Source organism: Macrotis lagotis, chromosome 1 (assembly GCF_037893015.1).
Source record: "Macrotis lagotis isolate mMagLag1 chromosome 1, bilby.v1.9.chrom.fasta, whole genome shotgun sequence".
Lineage (NCBI taxonomy): Eukaryota > Metazoa > Chordata > Mammalia > Peramelemorphia > Peramelidae > Macrotis > Macrotis lagotis.
The window spans coordinates 562,710,745-562,734,023 of record NC_133658.1 but is presented as its reverse complement, the minus strand read 5'-3'; the positions used below and the strand labels follow the sequence as shown (position 1 = coordinate 562,734,023).

The 23,279-nt window shown below is 35.9% G+C and overlaps 1 protein-coding gene across 1 annotated transcript in view; it reads right to left on the bottom strand.

Moving 5' to 3' along the window:
- Positions 1-23,279, bottom strand: part of TMPRSS7 (transmembrane serine protease 7) — a 90,619-nt gene that overhangs the window by 44,657 nt on the left and 22,683 nt on the right. The window contains exons 4-9 of the mRNA XM_074233967.1: positions 21,683-21,750; positions 20,309-20,496; positions 19,442-19,480; positions 19,058-19,286; positions 15,098-15,228; positions 13,211-13,323 (exon numbers count right to left, since the gene is read on the bottom strand). Of these exons, the coding sequence (XP_074090068.1) occupies positions 13,211-13,323; positions 15,098-15,228; positions 19,058-19,286; positions 19,442-19,480; positions 20,309-20,496; positions 21,683-21,750 (768 nt within the window). The remainder of the gene's footprint in view (positions 1-13,210; positions 13,324-15,097; positions 15,229-19,057; positions 19,287-19,441; positions 19,481-20,308; positions 20,497-21,682; positions 21,751-23,279) is intronic.

The window sequence follows — 23,279 nt, the reverse complement described above, 5'->3', positions numbered from 1 at the left end:
TTGTTGATTATTTACAATTTGTCCTCTATGTGGCTTGCCTAAATAAAGGTTTTCATGCTGTCTTTTATCTGTTTTGGTATCCCATCTCTTTAGCCCAATATCAGCACTTAGTAGGCTTTTAATAAAAGTTTATTGATCAACTAAACAAACCTATAGTTCTTATCTCTGAGGTCAGCTTTCTGTCTCCACTAAAAAAAATATTTCCTCAATGATCTGCCTTCTAATACTGTAAAATGGAGCCAAAGAATCATGACTGAAAACTACCCCTTAAAAACTAAATGTTACAGCTCTTCCTTTGTAAACACCTTCACCAAAGACCTCCTTTGATAGCTTGTCATGGAATGGAGGTAACATTTTTGGTTTCCTGTTTGCATGTTGTGACATTGTCAAACCATTAAGCTCATGTTATCGCCTTGACCCGGGTATTTTAGTGATGATCATAAAAGCTTTGATTTTGATTTGGAGGAATCATAAAGGTCAGATTGTCTAACCCCCTCATTTTACAAATGAGGAAAATGAGACTCAGAGAGGTTGATTTCCACAAAGACACAGGTGGAAGAGGTGGGCCTTGAACCCAGATTAAAAGTCTTCTGACTTTAAATCAGTGTACCACAGTGGTGGTCATTATTCTCTCTCAGGAGGACCAGTTAGACCAATACCTTGGCCCTGTATGACTTCTGCCTCATACTGACTTTTCTGAGAAGGCATACTATATGAACAAAACAACTACTAACATCAAAGGCCATTTTTGAGACACAGAGACATAGTCTGGGATGTGGGTTCTTAATAGTTTTTGTGTCTTAGATCACTTTGGCAGCCTGGAAAAGCCCATAAAGCCCCTTCTCAGAATAATGTTTTTAAATGCTTAAAATATAACACTACAAAGGAAATAAATTAATTGAAATAGTTATCAAAATATATGTGCATGTATTTAGGTATAGGCAGATATGTATTTATGTATATAGTGATGTGTGTGCATGTGTACCTACAACATATAGGTGACATAGATGACTATAGGCACATACATGCATGCACACATAGACTTTCATGAATGCATATATACATGTGCAGGCACATATAATTCAAACATGTATATGTTAAAATAGATACCTGAATTTCAATATAATTCTATCCTTTATAATATATTTTATTTTATGCATTTTAAAATATTGTGAGAAGGGGGTCCATAGAGATTACTAGACTGCTAAAGGTGTCCATGACATAAAAACAATTATTTACATAATCACTGACTCCAACGTTAAGAACCCTTGAACTGGGAGAAGTTTGCCAACATCTCACTGTCCACATCAACCATTAAGGAACTAAGACAACTTCAGATGACCCATGACCTAAATGCATTTAAATTATCTGAGCAGGATTTTTGGTTTAATTGTTCTTAACTATCTTATACATTTTACAATCAAACAAGTAATGGATATATGTACTGTGGTAGAAATTAGAATTTGAATACCTGAGATATGAGCCACCTCAACAGGCCCCTTCCAGAACTTAGATGCTAGTCACTTAGTCTTTGCTAGGCTGATTCATCAGAAACAGGTGTAGCAACTCTAAACTCAAGGCTAAATACTCTGCCAATTGAGGGTTTAGAGATCAATATTCATCACATAAATCCAAAGGAAGTGTCTACAATGAGTCCTTTCACCTCTGATAGTACTTCTAAACCACCACCATTTCATCCCCCTGTTGCCAACTCCACAGTAAGTAAAGGTTCTGGTGGTGAGTCACATTAAAATTATTTGAAACCTTATATATTGTCACCTGAAAATTTTGATTTCTTTCTCTCCCTCCATCTGTCTCTGTCTCTGCCTCTCTTTCTGCTTATATCTCCTTACAAAGGAATGTGGGGAAATCAGCTTATCAACTCCTTTGACAACTTCCTTCCACCTAAACAGCTGTCACAATAGACTTAATCACAGATTTACTGCTTGCCAAGGAGAATTATGTCACAATGTGAGATAGGTATCAGGTATCAGGTACTTTGACTATAAATGGTTCATTTCTTCTCCCTTTGATGAACTTCCTATCATAACTAAATTTACTAATCTAATCCTGAAAGAACTGTTTTGTCTTCCACCAATATCATCTTCACTGAGAATTTCCAATTCCTGTTTCATTTTTTGCCTATATCTACATATCTCTACATTAAGAATTTTCTTTCTCATGAGATATCACTGCTAGTCCACTGGAAAACAGAATATATAAAGTAGAACCCTTGAACTGCATATTAAGTTAATATACTAATTTTCAGTCATATTTGATTCTTCATGATACCATTTGGGGTTTTCTTGGCAAAGATAGCAGGGTCTCCCAGATATTAAGTATTTGAGGTCAGATTGAATTTAGGAAGATGAGTCTTTCTGACTCCAGGCCTGATCCTCTATCCATTGTACCACTTAGCTGCCCCTTAGGTGTTATCCCTCCAAGATGACTCTCTCCCCATTTCTCCCTGGAGTGTAAGCCTGTGTTTTGACGTGGTCTTATTGATTATCCAAATCTGGGGCATGAAAATGAGGGCCAGATTCTCTCCATCAATTCTGTCCACCAGCTACAGATGACCTAATTTTCTCTAAGAGATCAAAATCTCCAAAATTATGTACTCCATTCACCCATTTTGCTGTCCAAACCAATATTCTGTTATAATAAAACAATTTACTCATCCATCTAAAACTACATCCTTTTAAGCAAACTAAGATTTCTACTCAATAACTCTTTTCTGTACTCATTTTCATTTATAGCTCCATTAGTCAATTATTATTTTGAAGAATCTGGGGTGGTCTAAATATAAAAAGGAGTTTACTTAACATCCTATCCCTAAACCACTGTAAAAGACAAGTTCATTTGATTAAAAATATGAGTCAACTAAGAGATCTTTCTAGCTAGAAACTAACAAACTTCCAGGACTATTCTAGTAAATGTTTATCAATTGGTTCAGAAATTATACAAGCTTTTATATTTAATCTTTATTAGAAATATTTCTTCCATTCCCCCTTTTTTTGTTTTAGTTTTTGCAAGGCAATGGGGTTAAGTGGCTTGCCCAAAGCCACACAGCTAGGTAATTATTAAGTGTCTAAGGCTGGATTTGAACTCAGGTACTCCTGACTCCAGGGCCAGTACTCTATCCACTGTGCCACCTAGCTGCCCCCCATCACTTTCTTAAATCTGTGGCAGATAAACAATAAAGACAAACCAAGCCCTGATTTGTGGTATTCCTGATTCCTGAGATGTTGATGCTCACACTGAAAATTTAACAATCACCTGTAAACTTGTATAAGGTGATCCCAGTACTGTACTCCCTACCTTACAAAATATTGTCCAAAGTGAGCAATCCCCACTGACCACTGATATTTCCTTTTACTTCAAATGAAGGCTCTCAGGCTGCCCACTTGGAGAGATGTTCTCATGATCTAGGTAATAGTCTATCCTTGATCTATTCACTTTTAAAAGTCTTTCCTCTCTATCATTCTCATATGAGAGTCTTGTAGTTTTACGAAACAGGGGCACAGTTATATTTTTTCCAAAGGTACATGATTTTTATTCCATTTTGTACCATGCTGATTTTAAAGTAGATGTTAAACTTGTCCTATTAGAAAATGTACATAATATATGAATATATACTTATATGGATATCTATACTGATACCTACCTATCCTCTAATTATAGGTGTCCCTAAGATTAAGGCCTGTCCTGGCCCTCTTCTCTTTACCCCCATACTTTTTCACTCAGCTATCATAGATTTAAGTGCATCTTTATGCTTATAATTCTTTTTTTGTTTTAATTTAAATATTTAATTTATTTTCCCAACTATATGCAATGGTAGTTTTCAACAATCATTTTTGTAAGGTTTTTGAGGTTACATTTTTCTCCCTTCCTCCCCTCTCCCCCTGATAGAAAGCCATCTAAAATAGGCTCTACATGTGTATATAACCATGCTAAACATAGATCTATATTAATCATGTTGTGAAAGTTTTTTAAAAATTACTCTTACTTTTTTCTTCCTATGCCATGGTTTTCTTTCTTTTCCCTTAGTCCTAATTTCTCATAAACAAAATGACTAATATATAAGCATGTTAAACCCAGATGTACATGAACAATAATCACTAGTCTGTTCACTGCTGATGAAAGGGGGAATGGGAAGAGAGGGTGGGAGAAAATTGTGTAACATAAATATGCAGGTGGATGAATATTTAAATACTTTCATAACATGTAATTGGAAAAATAAAATATTAAAAAAAATTGTGAAAGAAGAATCAAATCCAAACAGAAGAAAAGAGCATTAGAGAAGAAAAAAACCCAACATAATACATAAGAAAACTTCTAAAAATTGAAGATAGTATGCTTTTAAATTTCACAAATCCTTCTCTGGATAGGGATGATGTTTTCCACCACAAGTCTTTGATTATAGCATACTGAAATAAGCCCATCATAGTTGATCATCATCCAATGTTGGTGTTAATGTGTATAAGGTTCTTCTGGTTCTGCTCACTTCTCCTTCAGCTTTAGTTCATGATGCTGACAATTCTCAAATCAAAGCCTGCCCAGTCTCTCATTACTTTTAGTCTTACACCTTCAAATGCCTCTCAAATATCTCAAACTAGATGTTTAGTAGACCTTTTAAAATCAATGTCTAAAAATAGAACTCATTGTCTTTCCCCCTAAATCCTTTCCCCACCTCCCACCTTCCCCTTTACAGTAAAAGATAATACCATCCTCCCCTCCTTCAGGCTCACAACTCAGGAGTCATCCTGGATTCCTCATTATCTCTTACTTCCTCATATGTATTGATTCCACCTTTGTATCATCTCTCAGGTATGCCCCACTTCTGTCCTCTGACACTTCCACCACCCTGGTGCAGGCCCTCATACCCTCACAACTAGATTATTTCAGTAGTTTACTGGTGGTCTGCCTGCTCAAGTCTCTCCCTGTTCCAATCTATCCTCCATTCAGCCAACAAAGTGATTTTTGTAAAGTGCTAGGTCCAGTCATATCACCTGCCTACTTACTCAACTCCCTATTGCCTTCAGTAACACATACAACTTGACAAGTTTGCCATTCAAGCACTCTTGTAACTTAATCCCCTTCTACCTTTCTAGTCTTCTCATACCTTAATACCCAATTTGTACTCTTGAATTCAGTGACTCTGATCTCCTGGCTGTTACAGAACAACTCATTCCATTTCTCAGTTCTGGGCATTTTCTCTGACCCTCCCAAGTCAGTAATGCTCTCCTCTCTGATTATTGACTTTCCTGGCATCCTTTAAATCAACTTCCCACCTTCTATAGGAAGCTAGCTTTCTCCAACCCCTCTCAATGTCAGGGTTTTTCCACTTTAATTATTTTCTGTTTATCTTATGCATAGCTTGCTTTGTATATGTGTGCATATATATGCACACATATATTTTTATGTGGTCTTATCCATTAGATTGTAAGCTCCTTGAGGGCAGCTACCATCTTTTGATTCTTTTGAAGTCCCAGTGCTTAGTACAGTGCCTGATACATAGTAAAGCTAATGTATACCACTTATTGATTGATTAATAAATTATATAATTTAAATCAAAATAAAAAAGAATAAATATGTTTATTGTTATATGATTATAAATACAATAAATTAAAGTTAAATTAATAAATATGTATTGATTGTTTGAATAAAGCATAGCCATTCAAACGATCACTCACTACATAATTATTTCTTTTGCTGCTACTAGAAAAGGGGATAGAATTATTATCCTAAGTAAAGGTACATCACAGACTGTTAACTCATTCAATACTCTTGAGATTTCCTCTTGCTCTCCTCTCTGAAGACTGACAAACTGCCTATTGATGGAGAATCCTTTTTACATTTCCATACATAAGGCTTGCTGTGTGATCTCTTTAGGTCTACTCTTTAAAGTATGCCCTGATAACCATGGATTCTATTTGAATAATCTCTGTCCAAAGGAGGTTGAGCCAGTCCTAGGTCTCACCCAATCAAACTTTATTATGGTACAGATGAGGAAACTGAAGCCCAGAAGGAAATCTAGTTCAGGGTCACAGTCTCCCGAACTAGTTAGGGAAAATGCAAAGTTCTTGATCAGAAAGGGTCTTGGGGAGCTGAAAGCAAATTAATTAAGTAAAGGGAATGCAAATCATTCTTTTTAGATGTATTATGTAGCCATAATTCTCCTGTCATGCTGTGGAAGGGGAAATAATAAGTCTGAAAGGAGGGAAGATAAATAGATTGAGAAAGAAAGCCTTTGTCTGTGAAAGACAAGACCCCAAGACCCCAAGTCCTCCTTCACTTATAAAGGGGACTTTTCCTTCTTACCTCTTGTCCTCCCTGGCTTCCTTCAAGTCCCAGCTAAATTGCCACCCTAATTGCAGGGATCATTTCCAATTTATCCTGTAATGTAGCTTCTTTTTGTACATTGTTGCTTTTAGGTTGTCTCTCCCATTAGACTTTGAACTCCCTGAGAACAGGAGTCGTTTTCCTTTCTTTAAATCCCTAGCATTTAGAATTATGCTTGGTTCTGGAGAAGACCATGAAATCAGAGAGGTGATACCATGATAGACAAGGGAATTGGATTTTAGTGAAAAGATGCTGTGCTAAGTCACCAGCCTCATTTTTTTCCTCCAGAGCTATCTGGGTCCAGTGGCCAGATATGAATCAGGACAACCGGAGATGGCCCTGGATTCAAGACAATCAAGATTAAATGACTTGTCCAAGGTCACACAGCTAGTAAGTGTCAAGTGTCTGAGCTAAGATTTGAACTCAGGTCCTCCTGACTCCAGGACTGGTGCTCTATACACTGAACTACCTAACTGAATGATTGGTTTAGTGCTTTGATAGATGACTCGGGAATAACTTTACACACAAAATATCACTTGCAATTAGAAAACACTCCAAAAATATACAGAATGAACAAATAATTATCATACTTATATTGCCATACATATAATGTCATTATCATGGAATAGAACATGATCTTGAAGTAAGGTACTTCAATCAGCTAGGGCACTGGCCCTGGAGTCAGGAAGATTCATCTTTCTGAGTTCAAATCCAACCTCTGATATTTACTAGCTGTATGACCCTGGGTAAGTAACTTAACCCCGTTTGCCTCAGTTTCCTCATCCATAAAATGAACTGAATAAGGGAATGGCAAACCACTTCAGTATTTTTGAGACAAGAAAACCTCAAATGAGGTCATGAACAGTTGAACATGACTGAACAACAACAGGTACTTGATAAATGTTGACTCCCCTTCTGGTGGTGGTAAATTGGATATATATCTCTGGTTCTGAAACTTTTGAAACTAGTTTGAGAATCTAGAAGGTATAATTTTTTTTTTTTAAATACAGAAGCCATGCCTAGAGAAGGGCTTTCTAGAATCTAAGGAAAAGATACTATTATCATGATAATTTCATCCTTTCAGTGGCTTCCCCTTCTGTTCATGTAATAATTAAGGGTCTTTGGATTAGAATTTTAGGGAAGTTATTTTCTACTTTGTCATGTCATATTTGAATATAATTTTGTTGAGACATTACCTCCATAAATCTTTGCAATGAGATATAATTGTAAACAGTAATCTTTTTAAAGTGTCTTTGTACCATTGATTGAGTGAAATGAGAAGCATAGGTTCAATTCTTGAGACGGTGAAAAGAAAAGAGGTCAGAAGGTAAGTTTCATTACTCTTGCAGTTGAATAAGAGGTGGCACAGTGAATAAAACCCTCAGTATGAAGATGGGAAGACCGAGTCAAAATCCTGCCTCAGACTGAGCTTAATCTCTTGGATCTGAATTTCCCTCATCTTTAAAATGGAAGAGAGAATTGGATTCAATGGTCTCTAAGACCCTTCAAGCTCCAAATCTAGGATCCTATATCCTATTTATGTCTATTTATTTGCATTACAATCTATAATAATAGAATGCTTTAAATCTACAATAATGGAGTGCTTTCTCACTATAATGTTGGATTATATATATATCATATTTTTTATTATAATACATAATCACTATAATTCTATTACTACATATTATTTCTATTTTAGATATTCATTCATATATTGTATATATATAATAAAATATGTAATTATAACATTTATATATTAGGAAATTGAGTTATAGAGATAAGTGATTTACCTTGAAAAGGAAGGAAATTAGCATTTATTATGTTTATTATTATCTACTTTGACTAAGTTTTTTACAAATATCATCTCATTTGACCTTCACAAAAACCCAGGGAACTCTAATTGCCCTCATTTTATTGTTAAGGAAGCAGAGAAGACAAAGCTTAAGCAACTTGCCCAGGGTCACACAGCTAGTAAGTGTCTGAGACTGGATTTGAACTCATGTCTATCCTGAGTTCTGACCCAACTCTATCCAAAGAGTCACACTGTCAATGAAACCAGGATTTGAATGAGGCTTTTTGACTTAAAGTCTCTTATTATTTCAATATATCATGATACTTTTCTTTGCTAATTTTGCTAGATGGCAGAGTAGATAGAATACTGGATCTGGAGTCAGAAAACCCTCATTTCAAATTAGACATTTACTAACTGTTTGATGATGGGCAGGTGACCTAATATCTATTTGCCTTAGGTTTTTTTATTTTTAAATAGTTGGGCAGGTAGATGGTACAGTGGATGGAGCACTAGTCTTAGATTCGGGAGGATAGGAGTTTGAATCAGGTCTCAGATGTCTGACTCTTACTAGCTCTGTGACCTTGGGCAAGTCACATAACTCTGACTGCCTCTCATCCAGGACCATTTCCAGTCATTTTGATTCATGTCAGGCCACTGGACCCAGATGGCTCTGGAGGATAAAGTGAGACTAGCGACTTAGCACAGCACCCCTTTACTCAAATCCAATTCTTGTGCTTGCCATGGCATCACCTCCCTGATGTTATGGTCTTCTTCAAAAATAAACATTATTAGCCTCAGGTTTCTCATCTATAAAATAGGGTTGTTGGGAGGACCAAATGAGATAATTATAAAAGACTTAACAATGTCTGACATGGAGCAAATAATGCATAAATGTTAGCCATCATCATTATTAGTTCTTTATATTTGTTTTTAAATAAGAAATCATATTTCTATATAAACAGGCATAGTTAGTTGGAAAAGCATGCATTAAGCAATAGTGAACCACACCTAGAGAATGCCTAACTGCTAAGACCATAAGACTTAATGAAAGCACCTGGCAGGGCTTATGATAATTATGGGCCAAATACCTAGGAGGAAATAGTTGAATGTTATTGTCAACAGTACAGAGCCCTGGGCCACATGCTCACTGATCTAAAGCCAGGAGAAATCTTGGAGGTCATCTAGTTCAAATTTCTAATTTTGCAGATGAGAAAACCAAGGCTCAGAACGAGTTTCAGTGACTTGCTCAAAGACAAAGACTCTCCTGATAAGTTTTACCAAAGCTGTTATTCGAACTCTACATGGGATACAATCAGGAAGTCCTTAGTCCCAGGAGCTAAACCCTGGGTTCAATGTCACTCCTTCCCCCAGCTAGTGATATCAAATTACTGACATCAGTGTCGAAAAGTCAGATCATCAAGGCCCTCTGGTTTTCTGAAACCATTTGTTATAATATGGGTAAGACTTTCTCTTGCTTGGCCTTAACTATTTCTCTGAATACATTTAAGATTATTTTCTTCACTTGTTTTAATTGAATATTTCAAAAAACAACAAAATCTCAACAAAATTAATTTCAAATATGGCACGACAAAAATAGAAGATAACTTCTTTAAGATTCTGATCCAAAGTCTGTTGTCTGCTAGTCACTTTATTAAGGAGGAATTTTTAAGTGAACCAGAGGGGAAGCCACTGAAAGGATGAAATTATCATGATAATTGCCTTAGATCTTAAGAAGTCCTACTCTAGACACTGGCTTCTGGATTGAAAAAAAAATTATAACTACTAGATTCTCAGACTAGCTTCAAAAGCTTCAGGACCAGAGATGTGTCCAAGACACCACTGCCAGAGGGGGAGTCACCACAGCAACCTGGGTAGGGGTGGTCAAAGGGAAGTGGAATTGAAGGAGCAGCTAAAGATGTTGAGGATTATTGAGAAAAGAGTCACTAGTACCCCAAACATAGCAACTGACTCCAAATAAGATACTATATTCTGTCCCTCTTCTGAATTTTCCCTCCTTTGTTGCAAATTTTAACCAGATCTCAGAATTCCTTGACCAAATGAAATAACCTGTGCCTTCATTAATTGCTCTCTTCCAATTCTAAAGGTTGGACTTTTAAAGATTTGGAGGGGTGTTCTTTGTCTTTTGTTGGCTGAACTGAGAGGACACAGGTCTTACTCATTGTGAGAGGGGCCAATTCCTCCTATAACTGCATTCAACTGGGATTGGTGCAAAGCAAAGCTAACCATATAGCAGTGAAAGTAAAGTTTGGCCTACACAGAAGGTAAGCTCCTGAGGTCTCTTCTCTATCCTATCTTAACCTATCCTTTTTACAAAATTGACCTTGTGATCCATTCCCCAGTCCTCTCTCACTAAACACATACTCCAGAATTCCTATTTATGGTTCTGTGATCTCAGGGCAGAGTGCAGGTGGTAAACTAGTTCCAAAGAAGTACCTTTGGTGCTACTATCAAAGATTAGCTGCCACCCCAAAGCACCCCTCTCTCCCAAGCAATATAGTTAAATTTGTATATGTCAGTACCAAAGATCACCTAGGAGCTGATGATTCCAACTCTTCCTTTTGACTCTAGTTAGGCATTCATCACTGTTAGAGTGGTAAAAGTGAGTGTAAATAGAGACCTCATAGTGTAATGAAAAGAACTTTCCCTGAAAGTCAGAAGTCTAAATTCAAATATAACCAAATAGTCAATATTTTGACCCACTAGGGTGACCCAAGCAAGACTGTTTATTCTCTCTTAAGTATCATTTTCTACATTTTGCTATCTTTTTTCCAGAGAGATGTTCAGAGGAAAGCATTGTTTAGCTTTAAAATGCTACATAATTTTGGACTATTATTATGGAATAGAAAGATCTCATATTTTCTTCCTGGGTAGGCAACAGAATCTCCCCACTCCTCTTCCGAGTTGAATTCTAACTCCTCTCCCTATTGGCACATCCTTAAAGGGAATTTCCAGAAAATGGAATACTTTACCTACCTGGGCTTCCAGATGAACACGAATAAAAAGATCTAGGAGAGCATGAGGACCAAAGCTGCAGATCCCTAGATCAGGGAATTCTGAATTCTCAGATCCGACTCTTCTCTAGCCCATCCCAACTTTTTTTTTTTACCAAGTCCTTCAGTCTAAAGGGTAATATGTAATACAGTAGATAAAGCACCAGGCCTGAAGTCAGGAAGCGGTGAGTTCAAATACAACCTCAGTCACTTATATGTTGTGTGTCCTTAGGCAAGTCATTTAGCCCCTATTGGCCTCAGTTTCTCTTCTACAAAATAGGGGCACACTGGAGAAGGAAATGGCAAGCTACTCTAATATTTTTGCAAAGAAAACCACAATGTCCATGGGGTGGCTTAGTGTTGGACATGACTGAACAATAGCCCTAACATTTCTATCAGGTCTCTCTAGCAGAGCTGCAGTCCCTTGAACTGTTGACCCAAGCAGAAGCATCTTTGGAATGAGAGTATAGAAAAGATTCACCTTAAAGGTATCACTGAAGTAGGTGAACAAGGTGAAGAGACCAGTACCCCAGGAATATAGTCATACTTACTCTTTTTAAATTTTTTTTATTTATTTAAGGCAATGGGATTAAGAGTGACTTGCCCAAGGTCACACAGCTCGACAATTATTAAGTGGCTGAGGCCATATTTGAACTCAAGTCCTCCTGACACCAGGATGGGTGCTCTATCCACTTGCCACCTAGCTGCCCCCCATACTTACTCTTAAGAAAAATGAAATCCATCTCTGTCTAGAGGCCCCTTGAGTTAAGAAATTTATACATAAACATTTGGTCAATGGCCCTAAGGAGACTTACTAAATTGCAGAGGAAGGCTCATGAACTTGGAAAACTCAATTTAGAAGTATAAGATCTGAGTTCAAATCTTTACTCTACCTGTGGGATCATGAACTAGTTGCTTAGTTGTGTCATGGCCCCATTTGGAATTTTCTTGTCAGAGATATTGGAGTAGTTTACCATTTCCTTTTCTAGGTACTTTAACATATATGGAAACTGAGGCAAACAGAATTAAGTGACCTGCCTAGGGTCACATAGCTAGGTGATAGAGTGGATAGAGCACTGGTTGTGGAGTCAGGAGACCTGAGTTCAAATGTAGTCCCAAATACCTACCAGCTTGTGACCTGGGCAAGTCACTTAATCCTGATTGCCTAAAACAAAAAGATGACCTAGTCAATTAACCTCTTTGGGAATTACTTTTCTCATCCATAAAATGAGAATATTGGAGAGGATAGCCTCTAAAAGAAGATATTAGCCTAGATGGCCTCCAAGTGAGGCCTGGACTAGATTAAAACATAATGGGGAAATTTTTAATGAAATTAATTAAAATACAATAAAACATAATGTCAATATGTAATTTTCTAATTCAATATGTTGCCCTGAAGGAATCCTTATGTAAGATATAATGGTTCTCTTTTCTATTTAGGTTTTATAATTCTGCTATAGAAAAATATCTGGATTTCTTAGAAAATTTTCCAACAAGTTCTTTGAAGTAAAATGAATACTACAAGAATATGGATTTTTATCCTATATGCCATTACTATAGCAATTCATTGAAGAGTCTTTCATCAAACCTTTCATCAAAGAAGAATTAATCTAAATTAATAAAAATATTTCTGGAAGGTTTTTGCAAACTATGGCCCACAGGCAAAAGGCCTGTTTTTGTGTGCAACCTCTTTTACCCAAATAATAAAGATTTTTACATTTTAAAATATTTTCTTGTATTTTAAAATGTCACATTTTAGATATACAGGGCATTAAAAAATATATGTGTCACATAGGGTTTGGTTCTTTGCAGGTGTTTGCCTAGCCCTGACACAGAGTATGAATTTTCTTTCACACTTTTCAACATATTTTTATTATTCTTTTAAATATATTTTATTATTATAGTATGGAACCTCAAACATTAAGACAGACAACAAAAGATGGAAAAATAACTTGTATCTAGAAATATAGAATAGGCTGGTTCTCTATTATTTGTTTGTTAATATTAAATTGCAAGCTTTTTGCTGTTGTTTCTAAGAAATAAGGAAAAATCAAGATACCTGTACCTGAAATTTCCATGTACACTTGCATTTTGGAGGATAGTAACTTGGATAATATGGACTTGAAAATTTTCCCTCAAAACCAATGTTCTCCTTGGCTAGTATTGTACTCCCACACTCTGCCAAAAAAAAAATATATATATATACAGCAATAAGAATTTTTATAGAGATAAAACAAAAAAGTATAATTTATTTATTATTTTTAGCCATTTGTACATGCATATTTCCAAATTACAAAATTTCCCTCCATCCTCCTTCCCATCCCCCCTCCCCTCAGTTGGGATCAGTCAGGTTAGCATCTTAAATACATATTTTATTAAACTATTTACAAATTAGTAATTTTTGGCATGAGGAATTAGGATTAAGGAAAAGAGATACATAAAATAATTTTTATAAAGTTTTTATCAGATTGGTAGGGGTGTTTTTTTCCCCTGTGTGTTTTGTTTTTCTTCCTCTGGTTGGGGAGAATATAGTTCATTACCAGTCTAATACAGTTGTCCTAGCCCTCTGGACTGTCAACAATACTTTTAAGGTCAAAAGCATTTGCCATAGCACAGACTAAATTTAATCAGTTCAGTCTTGAACTCTAATTTTGTTTTGGAAAGCAAGTTTATGGCATTTTAATGACATCCCATTTTGAGCTCACAGGACTAATATTAGTCTCTCATAGAACACAAGAGGGAGAAGGACCCTTAGAAATTATCTATTCTAATATCCTCAATTTGGTTATTATTAGCCATTTTAGCCATATCCAACTCTTCGTGACCCCATTTGAGGTTTTCTTGGCAAAGATACTGGAGTAGTTTGCTATTTCCTTCTCCAGCTTATTTAACAGATAAGGAATTTGAGGAAAACAGGGTTAAGTAACTTACCCAGGATCACACAGCAAGTAAATGAGGTCTGATCTGAACTCAGGGAAATGAGCCTAGTAGATAGAGTACCTAACCTGAAGTTAGGAAGACTTGTCTCTGTCTATAGATCTATATCTCTTTCCATATCCACACACACACACGTGTATATACGGAATTTTGGTTAAATAAAACTTTTGAAATGTCCCTCATTTCTGTTATAATCATTGTCCTTGTACACAATTTAAAAAATCCTATGAATCACTCTTTTATATGCATGAATTTGGTGAGGAAATGAACCTAGTCCATTGAAGCAGGTCAGAACAAGACTGAGTCACTCACCTTTCTAGATTCACTCCAACTCCTACTTGCCCCAGGGAGATTATCTACATTTCTTTTTGTATTTTACTCAGAGTAATTGAGAAATATACTTAAATGACTGTGATTATTCCTGGTTAAACACAATGCTTTTTTATACCCAATTATACAAAGCTTTCTGTAAATTGGATGGATTGGAAAAACATACTTTTTGATTGGTTTTGACTAAGGATTCAGAAAGTTCAACGATCACCTTCATATTTGTTTGATATATTGTAGACAAAGGGCATTTAAAAAATGAGATACACCTCTCCCTCCCTCCACCCTACATCAGCATCCTAAGAGTTTCATATGGATATTCTTCTGATTTCCCCAGGAGGGGAAATGCCATGGTGAGGAAATTCCTTTTTCCATTGCAAGTGGGGACTTTATTTGCAATTTAGAAAGCTGCCTAGAACACTGAGACAGTCACTGTGTGACCTGCCAGTCACACAGCCAGGACATATCAGAGGCAGAACTTGAATGCAGGTCTTTCTAGCTTCCAGGCAAACTTTCTATCTAGTACACCAAGCTGCCTCTCTTATACTTGAATATATATATACATATATATATGTATATATATACATATATATATATGTACTTTTATACACACACATACATATATATGCATATATGTGGTTTATATTTTAAGTATATAAATTTAAAGTACATTTGACAAGATACTTACTTTCTTCTGGAATGACTTCAAAATATCCCCGAATTCCTGACAACCTCCGCACTCGAGGTGATTTAAAGGTAACCAACATGAGATTGTTTGTTGAAACAAATGACATTAATGATCTGGTAGGTTCACAAATCCTGAAACCAGATACAGAATAAAGACAGGAATAACAAATTATTGAATGACTGGGAGTTCAAAAACTAATAACTCATTATACAGAGTTGTTCCAAAGGTTTTTAAAGAAGTTTTAAGCTACTAAGCTTCAAGTTGTTCAATTCTTTATCACCCCTTTTGGGGTTTTCTTGGCAAAGTGTTTTTTTATTTCCTTCTCCAGAAAATTTTACAAATGAGTAAACTGAGGCAAAAAGGGTTAGGTGATTTGCCCATGTAGCTAGTAGGTATCTGAGCCCAAGTTGCCCCCAGCTCAAAACTACCCTATGACTTTTAAGAGATCATCTTCAAAATGTATATAATAGTTCCTGCAGGTCTTCTTTTCTCATAAGGTTGTTGTGAAAACAAACAAACAAGATTCAGTTGGGGATAAAAATTTGGTAAAAATCAATAGGAAAGCTGGAAAGCAGTCTGGAACAAAATGACAAGGACGAGTATCTTACAACATTTATAAGGTCAAAAGGGCTATATGATCTTATAAAGGGACCTATAACAAGAAAATTTGAAGCCCATGGAATAAGACATGGATAGGCAAACAATTTATGAATAAACAAGAGATAGAGATCAGTGTGAGCTGTAAAATGGATAATTTCCATTACAAATAAATTTTAAAAGTATTTATACAAATAAAACCAATGTAACCAAGATCAGAAAGAAAGCAGAAAATTTGGGGAAAATTTCTATAGACAGTTTCTCAGATAAAGGTCTCCTAACTCAAATATATAAAGAAAATTTTCAAATCTATAAGATTATGAGTCTTTCCCCAATTGATAAATTGTCAAAAGAAATGAGCAGACAGTTTTCCAATGAAAACAAAATAAAATAAAACAATTTGTAGTCATATGAAAATCCCTAAATCATTTTTGATACGAGAAATACATATTAAAACAACCTTGAGACTTTATTTTATACCTATCAGATTGATTAAATCGATAGAAGGGGAAAGTGACAAACATTAAAGGAGATGTAGAAAAATTGGGACACTGATTCATTATTGGTGGAACTGTGAACTAAACCAACCATTTTGGAAAGCAATCTTTTGCCCAAAGAGTTACTAAGCTGAGTATACCTTTTGACCAGCAATGCCCAAGGGAGGAAAAGAACCTTCATGTTCTAAAATAGTTATAACAGATCACTTTTTAAAAAAATTTTATTTATGACAATGGGGTTAAGTGACTTGCCCAAGGTCACTTTCTAGATTGTAATTGTAATTATTAAGCATCTGAGGCCACATTTGAGTTCAGGTCCTCTTGACTCCAAGGCTGGTGCTCTATCCATTGTACCATCTAGCTGCCTCCTAGCAAGTCTCTTTGTAGAGGTCAAGAACTGAAAATTGTTTGGATGACCAGCAATTAGAGAATGGTTGAACAAATTGTGCTGTATGATTGTAATGGAATACTACTATGCTATAAGAAATGATGAACTTGATGATCTTAGAAAACCATAATCTACATGACAGTAGTCTTGCATGAAATTGTAAAAATTGAAATGAGCTGAATCAAGAGAACATCATATACAGTAACAGCAATAATGTTTTAAAAACAATTCTGAGTGACTAAGTCATTTGGACTATTATAGATAGCCAAATTAACTACAAAGAACCTATGAAGGAAGACCCTATCTGCATCTAGAGAAAGAACAAATAAATAGAAGTGTGTACAGAATGGTCTTACATACACAAACACATTTGCATCCAATGGTAGCTATCTCTAGGGTAGTGGGGGAGAGAAAGAAAAAAAGTTATTTGAAAACATATTTAAAAGGAAAAGCAAATTTTACACAATCTTTTTTTTTATTCTACTATGTTACAGAAATGCTTATTTTATTTCTTAATTTCAGAATAAAAAAACAGAAATTCAAATAAAAATGGTTCTAGGAAAATTATAAGGTGTTTTACAGATATTATGAATAAAAATTATCATTATTTATTTCATTATTATTGTATGCCTCTTAACAATAAACATATGAAATTATTTAACCTTTGCTTTATATATGGATATTAAATTATTTCTATTACTACTCCAAATGAAAAATTTTATTTTTGAAATAACTGAATTGTCTTCACTTCTGAATTCAGCCTTGCAATGACTAATTCCAGAGATAAATAATATATTGTTGCTATACTTATTCACTCATAGATTGAGGTCAACTATTAGGTAGGTTATATATAAGAATGAATCTAATATTGATTGGAAAGTTGAATTGGACAGCCTCTAAAATCCTTCCTAGTCTATGATTCCATAAGAATAGACCTATCTTTTGATAAATATCACTCTATTATGTATATAAATGTAGATGTATATATATATGCATATGTATAACATAATACTACTACTATATAATATTTAATTTTCCAAAACATCTCAAAATAATTTTTATTTAACCTTAAATGCTGGGTCCATTATTTTTGCCTTCATTTTGTTAAGATTTTTCTTAGCTTTGCCCTTGCCCCAGGGGTTCTTAAATTGGACACCCAATGTCCCTCTAAACCAGATCTAACCTTTCCAATCTCACCTTCTTCCAGTCCCACATCCCAAGGGACATAAATTGATTTGACCTCAGAAAGATGGAAAGGTTGACATGATATCTTCTAGCTCACTGTGTAACACTTGAATGTTTTCCAAAATGAATTTCAGTGAACCACGAATTGTACCTATAAAGTCACCCATCCTTTAAACATTTTTTTGTAATTGTATTCTATTATAAAAGTTTTGACTGATACATAATATTCTCTTATTATAATAGACATTATAATAAACAATTTCTCATTAGGATGTTTTGTGATTTAGGAAAAACTTTACCTAAATTTAGATTAAAAACAAAAATTAGACCAAAAAAAACTATTGAATCTCTCTGTATCCCTACATTTAGCAAAATGTCTGATTAAAGTCACTTAATAAATGTTGTTGATTTGACTTAAATTGATTTTAAATATGGCAATTTGTAGCCTAATTCTTGGGCATTTCCCACAAACATTGCCAGTAGTAATTGGCACTGCCTCTGACTGGTGTGTCTACTAATGGCACTGAGCAAGTCATTTTACTTATCACTGCCTTAATTTTCTCATCCATCCAATGGGAGTAACAATACTTGTTGGTATCACTATACAGGGTTATTGTGAGCATCAAATAAGAAAAAGTATACAAAACACTTCAAAATTTTTCAACCACCATATAAAAGTCAGAAAAGTAACTCTGTATAGTGGCTAGAGGATAGACTTTGAAATTTAAAAGATTGGGTTCATGTTCTACCACTGGTACTAGTTGTGTGACACTAAGTCATTTAATCTGTCTGAGCCTAAATTTTATCATCTGAGAATGGGGTCAATAATACCTGTTGGCTACTTCACAAAGGCTGTAGTGAGCATCAAATTACATAAAATATGCAAAGTGTGTTGCAAATTTTCAAGTACTATATAAATGACAGTGAGGTATTTGAAATAAGGATAAAGGCCTTGGTGTCAGGAGTCCTTGGTTCAAATCCCATCTCCAATCTATGCTGGTTGTGTGACCCTAGGCATGCCAATTAAAATCCCAAACACCCCAGAAAGATTAAGTGACAGATCAGGTGCCAATCTACATTGTTCATCTGGAATTTCCTTCTGGAACATAAATCATAATTATCATGATGGTGATAATATTGGTGCCAGGATAAGTCTTATCTTTCAATGGAAAGATGTCACTACCTACCCCCACCCCCCCACCAAAAGTAAATCCTAAGAGAATAATAAAACAAGGGACATCTCATGAAGACATCTGTCAAATCAACAAACATGCCTCCAAATCATGTCCATACCGGTATAAGATTGTACTCTTGATAGGCATGAGGGAGTCATAAATGGTCAGGGAGTCAGTGATGCAGTTGTCAGCTTCCATTTGCAGGGACACGACAGAGAGACGAATGAGATGGCCTACTGAGGCAATCAGTTTGAAATGGCACATCAGGTGTCCTGAGGTAGCAGAAATCTCCAGGGGAAAGTGCTGAAAGGGATTATCTGCATATAAATCCTGAGCACAGCCTTTATCTGTGAAGACAGTATAGTTTACTTGAAGACCAAAAATTGAATTTCCAGTTGACCCGTGAAAGAATGGGTCATTGGTAAAAGGAATTGTTATTCAAGAAAGGAAAGGTTAAAGCAAAAAAAGAATGAGTTGGGAAATCAAACATGAAACCATTTACCTATTCCAATAGTTGAAGAGTAGTCAGACCTGAGTCCAGCTGCATCAAGAAAACAAAACAATTCTTTAGAGTCAGTAATACCATTCATGATTTAATCCAGGGAAAAGTTTTCTCGTCCTTTATAAAAAGAAGTACTAAGGCTGTTCTGTATAAATGCCTACAAATTTTGAGTTTAAGAACTTTGCATTGTAAATTTTTAATTCCCAAATCATTAGGAAACAGCATGCAAGTTTCTATAGAAACTAGACCAGCCTCTTGAAGAAATCTGTAATCTGATAGAGATACTGTCGGTTGTCAAATTGATAATGATAGTTGGGTTGTACAGTGGGAGGGAAAGGGGAAACTTTGCAGTAATAGATAAATTGGTGGGAGATTAAATATAGTCCTTACTTCTTTCTCCAGGATTCTCAGATTATCCTTTAAAATGAGTGGCCAGGGGTGGCTAGGTGGTGCAGTGCGTAGAACACTGGCCCTAGAGTCAGGAGTACCTGGTTCAAATCCTGCCTCAGACATTTAATAATTACCTAGCTGTGTGGCCTTGGGCAAACCACTTAACCTCACTGCCTTGAAAAAAAATTAAAAAATAAAATAAAATAAAATGAATGGCCAGAGAAGCCATGTAGTCATAATGAATATAGGAAGAAGAAAAATACCCTTTGGTAGATTAGATGTTAGCCTGTGGCTTCTATGTTTGTAGTCTGGTTCAAGTCAAGGCTGTTCGATCACTATAAACATTTTAGGCTAGTTGCTTCACTAGCTTTTACCACATTTCTTATTTAAACTTTCTTCATTGAGAGTGGGAAACTTTAAGTTCATTCAGATGTTGCTATAACCAAAGAGAACAACAAAGCTTAAAGGAGGACTCACCATTTAGAACCACCGAATCCATGTCAATAGCCAAGCCCTGCAAGTTCCCCACAGAGGTCCGGTTCACAATGCTTGTCTGTATAGAGTCCTTCAGGATAGCTGCTACACATTCTTCACAGAAGACCTTGGCATGAGGCACCACAAACACAAGCCAGAAGTGGACAAGGAGGCCACCCTCATTATTGGTGCTGGAGCAAAGAAATAGAGATATTCAAGAGAACCCCTAGGGTGACTGTTTTCGAGGGGCAAGCTGGGACATGCACTAATAGTGTTGAGACACAAATGTGGGACTTCTTTTAAATTGGATTGGCTTCCCAAAAGAAGATCGTAAAGCTAGGAAAGAGTCTTGTTTTGTGCATCATGTTCTCAGTGTGTGTGAGGTGGGGGTGGGAGAGGGAGGACACTTTGGTATTTTCAACAGATGATGATCATGTTGATAGCCAGATGAGTAAGATCATATGAAATCAGAAGGGACCTTAGGAACCATTGAATGCAATCTCCTCATTTTACAGTTGAGGAAACTGAAGCTGAAAAAAAGATGACTTGTCTAGGATCACATAGTTATTAAATGTGTAAAGCAGGATTCAGAATTAAATCTCCCTAACTATAACTCCAGCATGCTATATTTCAACAAACATTTATTACACCCTTATTATGTTTAGGAAATCATTTTAGGAAATGGGAAGAATTAAGAAAATAGGGAAATAATTTCTATGCTCAAGGAGCCAATATTCTTTGAGGGGAAAGGCAACATATAATTGGTTAAGTGAAAACAAAATTTATAGAAAAGTTACATAGATGACAGATAGCTAGATAGATCCATAGATAGATAAATAGACAGAGGATAGAGAGGAAAAGAAGAAGAAGAAAGAGAGAGGAAAGATGGAGGGGGGAGAGAGAGAGAGAGAGAGAGAGAGAGAGAGAGAGAGAGAGGTAACAACTAGAAGGGAATGTCTATTAAGAAGATTTCATGTCAAATGTGGCACATGAATTGTACTTTGAAGGAAGTTAGGAATACCACAGGGCAGCCAGATGATGTCATAGTGTTGCAGGGTGCTAGCCTGGAGTCAGAAAGACTCTTCCTGAGGTCAAATATGAACTCGGACATGTGTGACCTTGGGCAAGTCACTTAATCCTCTTTGCCACAGTTTCCTCATTTGAAAAATGATCTGGAAAGGTATCTTTGTCAAAAAAATTGCAAATAGAGGCACAGAGAGTCATATACAACTGAAATGATTTTATAACATACTGACTCCACTCCATAATGCAGCCTCACAAAGCTTTAGAGCTCATGAGTTACTGCAACAAACTGAAATAGACCAAGGCAGAAGGAACCTATGAATGATGCAAATTATGAGCAGTTTAAGATGTTACCTGACATCTGCAACCACAGATTTCTTGTAAAATTTGGAGAAGGCAGATGTTGTATATACCAAGTTCATCTGAAAAAGAAATGTCAGGATACTAGATTAGAGGGGCTCATGCTTAATTGTAGTTGATGTGCACAAATTCTTTTAAGTTCAATTGCCTTAGCAAAGTGGTTCTAAAAAAATCACTCAAGGGTAGTGCAGTGGATAGAGCACCCGCTCTGGAGTCAGGAGTACCTGAGATCAAATTCAGCCTCAGACATTTAATAATTACCTAGCTGTGTGGCCTTGGGCAAGCTATTCAACCCCATTGCCTTGCCAAAAAAAAAAAAACCCTAAAAAAAATCACTCAATGTACAAGTGTTTATTCATTTAAAAGGTCTGAATTTTATATGTTCAGTCAAATTGGTAAGTTATGAAAGGATAATTTTTTTTTACCAGTTGTATAACAAATACCCTAGAATACATTTCATTAATTCATTTATTTGTGTTTTTTCAAATAATCCATAATATCTATGGAACATATCTATATATGGAAGGAAGATGCACATCCTCTGGGAAAACCAGTAGCATTTCCCTCCCCCCCCTTCTTCTCTCTTTATATCTCACAAGTGGTGAGAAAGCTAATGAAACATATGTAAAATACATTGAGGTCCTTGGAGAAGGGTCACATGAAAGCAATATTTCTTTTTTTCCTCTTTTTTTAGGTTTTAGGTTTTTTGTTTTTTGTTTTTTGCAAGGCAATGGGCTTAAGTGGCTTGCTCAAGGCCACACAGCTAGGTAATTAAGTGTCTGAAGTCACATTTGAACTCAGGTACTCCTGACTCCAGAGCTGGTGCTCTATTCACTGCGCCACCTAGCCACCCCAAAAGCAATATTTCTTTATAAAATTCTTTAAACTATTGTAAGTTAAACATCCTGCATCCTAGAGCTCCTTGGCTTCCTTCATTTGCCACTAGTGTTTAGTAGAGAACAAACATAGGGTCACTCCTAGAATTTCAGTCCTAATTCAGTCTCTCTACATGTGACTTGATGTCCACTTGTGTAAAGATCTTCTTTGTGGGTCCATCCTGTTTTCATAATGTTTTATGTCAGTAAAAGAACTGGATATTGAAGAAAGGTTCTTAGGAGACTTGAAAATCAAACTGGAGGAGGAGGAAAGTAAGGAAATAAGCATTATAGAATGCCTACTTCACAGGGCAAGCTAGCTGAGGCAGTGGATTAAGTGCTTGCTCTGGAGTCAGGAACAGATTGATTATTGTCTTTTTTTTCCTACAAGGATAGGGATTTGCCCTTTAGGTTCATTGTTATAGGGAATTCCCAGATGAGAAAACTCCCTTTCTCCTTGCAAATTGGAACCTTTTCTGCAATATATTGCCTTGGAGACTTACCAGAGCAATGAGAAAGTAAATGACTTTCCCAAGATCACTTAGCCAGGGTGTGTCAGAAACAGGACTTGAACCTAGAACTTCTTAACTCGGTTTATAGCTCTTTATCTAGCAAATCATTCAACCTTGTTTGCCTCAGTTTCCTCATCTGAAAATGAGCTGGAGAAAAAAAATGACAAACTACACCATTCTTTTTGCCCAGAAAACTTCAAATGG